The 5,683-nt window shown below is 35.9% G+C and overlaps 1 protein-coding gene across 3 annotated transcripts in view; it reads right to left on the bottom strand.

Annotated features, from left to right (window-relative positions):
* Positions 1 to 1,120: 1,120 nt before the first annotated feature.
* Positions 1,121 to 5,683, bottom strand: part of LOC106882037 (2-oxoglutarate and iron-dependent oxygenase domain-containing protein 3) — a 42,006-nt gene continuing 37,443 nt past the window's right edge. For all 3 annotated transcript variants that reach the window (XM_014932594.2, XM_014932593.2, XM_052967183.1), the window contains exons 8-9: positions 5,537 to 5,660; positions 1,121 to 1,668 (exon numbers count right to left, since the gene is read on the bottom strand). In XM_014932594.2, the coding sequence (XP_014788080.1) occupies positions 1,541 to 1,668; positions 5,537 to 5,660 (252 nt within the window). In that variant the 3' untranslated portion in view covers positions 1,121 to 1,540. The remainder of the gene's footprint in view (positions 1,669 to 5,536; positions 5,661 to 5,683) is intronic.

Here is a 5,683-nt window from a genome sequence, read left to right as displayed (position 1 = left end):
TATAAATGTGTGAGAACGTACATGCATACATAAATACATATACACAAACACACACATACATGCATACTGATACACACACACACATATATATATATATGTATATACATATACATACATATGTGCACTTGTATATACATATATATATATATATATATATATATATATATACACACACACATATATATACACTCATACGTCCACATTTATACATATGCACATACATACCCATGCATATACAAATATACACATGTGTGCATGTCCCCATATACACATATGTATCCATTTATATATACACACATGTATAAATAGAAATAGACTCATACACATACACATAGCTATACATCTACGCCTATTACCTAATCAAATAAACAGATTCGCATATACATATACATAGAACCCTGCTGCACGCAGGGCCAATGAATCACAAGAGGCACAGGAAAAACGGTTAGAACAATTACATCAACAAGATGCAATCCACAGGTACCAAGAGTCAAAAAGGAAAATTAGGAAATGGGAAAGTACCATTTGATGGGAATGGTGATATCAGTTTTGCTCATATAGCTACCATGGTGAATTCCTCAACTGAATTGGAGAACAGGGTATTTCCAGACTTGAGTAACAATTATAGTTCACATAAATGGTTGTGTGAAAGGGCAATTCTTGCTCCAAAAACTGAGACAGTAGCAAGGATTAACCATGAATTAACAAATAAGATTCCAGCAGTCATTAAGGAGTACAAATCAGTTGAGTTAGTCCTTGATGAAAATCAAGCGGTCCATTATACAACAGAGTTCCTTAATTCTCTTGAGCCACATGGAACTTTTCCACATAAACTTTTCCTGAAAGTAGGAGGCCTGAGAATGCTTCCAAGAAATTTAGATCCTCCTAAATTATGCAATGGGACATGGTTGATTGTGAAGACATTATCACCTAATGTGATAGAAGAAAGAAAAGAAAATGAGGCAAAAGAATTCTATAGGATTCTTTTGCTGCAATGGATCTGTTTTAGAAGTAAATTCTCTCTCTCACACACATACATACATACATGTGTGTGTGTGTGTGTGTCTAAGAATGTTGCTGAAAGGAAAAATAAATGTAGAAGAAGAACAGAAAACTATAATTCCTTACATCACAACAATGAGTAATAATTGTTTCTTTATTGTATGGTTAAGAAGTTTACTTTGAAACTATGTGGTTCTGTGGTTCTGAGTTCAATCCCACTGTGTGGTACCTCAGGCAAGTGTCTTCAGTCATAACCTTGGGTTCACCAATAAAAAAAATTTTTTTAGAGAAGTTGTTCTCTTTGCAATAGTTCAGTTTCAGAATTAATGTTGTCCCATATGTGCGTGTATGCATGTGTGTATGTATGTGTGTGTGTGTGTATGTGTGTGTGTATGCATCTATGTGTGTATGTGTGTGTGTGTATGTTTATGAGTATGGAAGACTATTGCTTTGAATAAACAAAGAAATATATGAAAAATAAAAATAAAAGAAGTTCTATGTAGGGGATTCACTGGGTCCAGTGGATCAGTATGTGAAATCATTGGATTTTGATTGCTTTGGTTGGGTCACATGTGAATGAAATCGTGATTGCATATCTCTCGCCTGAGGAAACCTTTTCAACAAAATGAGGATTTTCTGATCCTGAAGTAAAAAATGATACACGACCTACGAAGAGAGAAAAAAACATTGTATTACAAAAAAATTTACTTTTTAAGTATTAATAATGGTTTCAAATTTTGGCACAAGGCCAGCAATTTCGGAGGAGTGGGTAAGTCAATTACATCAACCCCAGTGCACAACTGGTACTTATTTTATTGATACCGAAAGGATGAAAGGCAAAATCAACCTTGGTGGAATTTGAACTCAGAATGTGAAAACAGATGAAATGCAGTTAAGCATTTTGCCTGGGTGCTAACAATTCTGCCAGCTTACTGCCTTTATTTTTCTTAAGTGTTAATGATAATTATCTCTAACAGGTGCAAGAGTAGCTGCATGGTTGAGAAGATTGCTTCCTCACCATGTGGCATCTTGGGTATGTGTCTTCTACTATAGTCGTGGGCCAACCATGGTCTCGTGAGTGGATTTCGTAGATAGAAACTGAAAGAAACCCATCGTGTGTGTGTGTGTGTTTGTGTGTACAATTGTCTAGACATGTGATGCTTGTAAATGAACATCACCATCATACAAGCGAGGTTGTTCATGAAAAGCATGTCTGACCATGGGAAAATATCTTGCATAAAAACAGGTGAGGGTTGGAGACAGGAAGAGCATTTCAGTTGTACAAAATCTACCCCAATAAAATTTCGTATGACCCATGCAAGCATGGAAAAGTGGACGTTACATTATGATAATTGCCTGCCAATACTGCTGAAGTACCAGGAAACATGGCTATTTTAAGAAGTAGTGTTTGACAGTTGCTGATGGTGATGATGATGTCATTCCTAACTAAACTTGTAAAAGTACATGCACCCTAAATGAAAGAAAGTAAATTCAAAAGTGACCTTTTAACTTCATCAATGTAGGCCATAAAAAAACATCTGCTGTAAAGTCAACATTGTAGAAAGCACGCAATGATTTTTTTGGAGAAAAACTCAATTGCACTTTGATAATGTCAGAGTACTTAAATAAGTTTATATTCAGTTTTACTATTCAGTTTCTCTTTGATATGCACTTGGTTGTGCTGTCATGGAAGAACAAAGTATTTATTGTTCACTAGTGAAAATAAATAAAGATGCTTTCATCTATGTAAAAACATGTTTATAATGTGATGCAGGAGTTTATCATTATCAGTGACGATGTCTAAAAGAACATAATGCACAAGTGCAATGAAATTGAAGCCAGTCCTGTATGCAGTGGAAAATGGGATTCAGGTATTTGTTCATTATTTTGGATGTTCTCAGTCCAATATCTGACAGATGCAAAAACGTGTACAAACTTCAATCCATGCTAAAGTCAAAGAAGACAGACAGAGGAAATCTGCAGTATTTTTTTAGTTGGAAGACAAGCCAATCAAGTTGGTGAAGAAACATAAAATGACTGGCATTGGAATTAGCACATTTGATATAAGTCTCAAAGCATTTGAAATTATGAAGAAGATAATAACAACACCTCACAACTTCAAAGCCTGTGTTGGATGATGGAGTCAGTGCCTTATAGAGAGATATGAATATTAGTTTGTTGTCAGAATGACATAACACAAAATTTAACTGCAGATCTCAAAGACTTAAGAGTGGGTTCAGCATTTCAGCTTTAGATAGTAGGAAGCCACTGAGTACTACTTGTTACAGACAAGAAATGACCTTTGACATCCTCCTCCTCACAGACAGTTGATATCAAGAGTTAGAAGATAATCATTATAAAATCACTGGTGAAGAGAAGAATCATTTTATAGTAATGTCAGCTGTTACTGGTAATGGCGAAAAACTACCACCCTATGTTGTTTTCAAAAGAAAAATCTTCTTCATTGAAACATTTTTGAAAGAAACAGAGGATGTTTACATCTGCAAAATGGAGTAATTTGATGTAGAGATAACAAATGGATGGATCAAAATGGTGGGAGAAGACACATAGCAGTCATCTGAAACAGCCTTCCTTACAGATGCTTGACATTTTCAAATACCATTGTCAAGAACTTGCTCTGAAACAGCAACTGAAATCCATGAAGACCAGTCTTCCTTTCAATATTAATGAGATGTCAACTCTTGTACATCAATTGGACATCAACATTAACAAACCATTTAAATTGCATGTTTGCACCAAATGGAATCAGTGGCTGGCAGAGGAGCAGACACAAGTCTACCACTCTGACAAGCTGCACTGACTGATTAGAGTTCCTTTTTGTGGTGAGTACATGAATACTGGAAGCCTGAGACCATCATGGCTGCATCACAAATGCACTGGGTGACAGAGAAAATTACATCTTTGTATTACTTTTAAACCACTCCTGGATTCTGTTAATTATTTCCCACAAATGTAATTTGTAGGAAATAGTTGTTGACACCAATAATGACAGAAACACTCTCATGAGAGACTCTGCTCAAAGAACCAGGATTTTGCCAGTGTTCATATCCTTTACCAATATATATTGGAGAAAGAAAGTTACACACACAACATACATACTCACATATTTATTTAAAAAGAAAGGTTTGCCAAAGATGTGAGGCAGAAAAGTCACCCCAATTTTTCTAAACAAATATTTGATTCTACACCATATAGACTCCTTTTATTGGTTAATGTTTTGATTTCTGCTTTTTGCAACTTGATATTCTTTCTATCCTAAAACAATTTACACCACAAACAGGATGCATTTTATCATATCACTGGCACTAGAGAAGGTGTCTACCAGGTTTTAAATGACTCCTATACTCTGTTATGAAATTTTATTCAAATCTACTGCTTTCCTAGATTACCTTTATTACAATTTGTGGAATCTACATTTCTTCCATGTAATATGAGGTGGTACCAAAAAGTTCTTGAACTAGTTCTGCAGTGTGCCAACAGACGGCAGCACATGGTTGCATGCATAGTGAGATCTAGTAGTGACCTTCATGAGGCAGTGTACCAAGTGACATTGGTGTGTTTACTTCACAAGTTGTGAAATTTATGTTTTTGTGATCATATGTAAACTGTAGTCTGCAATTTTTGTCATGGACAGGAACAAGGAGCCAATGTGAAATTTTGAGTTAAACTTGGGAAGTCTGTTCCAGAGACATTGAGCATGCTTCAGCAATGAGGTAATGGGTCATACACAATGTTTTGAGTAGCACAGGTGCTTCAAAAATGAAAGAACATCCCTGGAAGATGATGAGCAATCTAGAAGACCTGCCCCAAGTGTCACTGCTGGAAACGTTGAGAAAATTCATCAGCTTGAGCATGATAATCATCAGAGGACAATCAATGACATTTTGAAGAATTGGATTCTTCATGAAAACAATGCATCCTGTCACCGAGCTCTCCTCACTCATGAGTCTCACACCAAAAACAACATAGTATCGCTTCAGCACCTGCCCTATTTGCCAGATTTAGCACCTGCAGACTTCCATCTTTTCTCCAAGATGAAAATGCAGCTCAAAGGTTGGCATTTTAACACCGTTGTTGAGATCTAGAGCAAATCACAAAAGATCCCTGACTCATTTACAGAAAATGACTTCCAGGCCGGATTCCAAAAGTGGCAGGAACACTGGGAGTGGTGTATTACTGCGCAAGGTGACTATTTCAAAGGAGATGATATTAAAATTTAGGTAAATAAGTTATTTTTTATTAAGCATAACTAGTTCAGGAACCTTTTGATAACACCACGTATCTTCTTATATACTGTTAGGTTTGTTTAGAGTGGTAAACTTCCTAAATGGGCTGAGAAGACATCTCCCCATAATGAGGGTGCAATGGGTTAGCAACAGGAGTAGGTTATACATATAAAAAGATTCTGTACCGTTTCAATCTACCAAATTTCACTAAGAAGTTGTTGGTTAACCTGAGGATTTATTAAAGAATTTTAAAATGTGGTGAATTTCCAAACAGCAAATCAACTCACCCAATTTAGGTTCCACAGTGGAATTTTTATCTTTGTCAACAAATGTAAATCTGCCGCCAGTGAAATCTTCTCCATAGGTGGTTAGATACAAGAGAGATGTATAGTGAAAGGTGCCGTAAGTTTTCTGTAATGAGTAGTAAGTATAAC

The sequence above is a fragment of the Octopus bimaculoides genome, chromosome 1 (genome assembly GCF_001194135.2).
Source record: "Octopus bimaculoides isolate UCB-OBI-ISO-001 chromosome 1, ASM119413v2, whole genome shotgun sequence".
NCBI lineage: Eukaryota > Metazoa > Mollusca > Cephalopoda > Octopoda > Octopodidae > Octopus > Octopus bimaculoides.
This window is presented reverse-complemented; position numbering and strand designations above follow the sequence as displayed.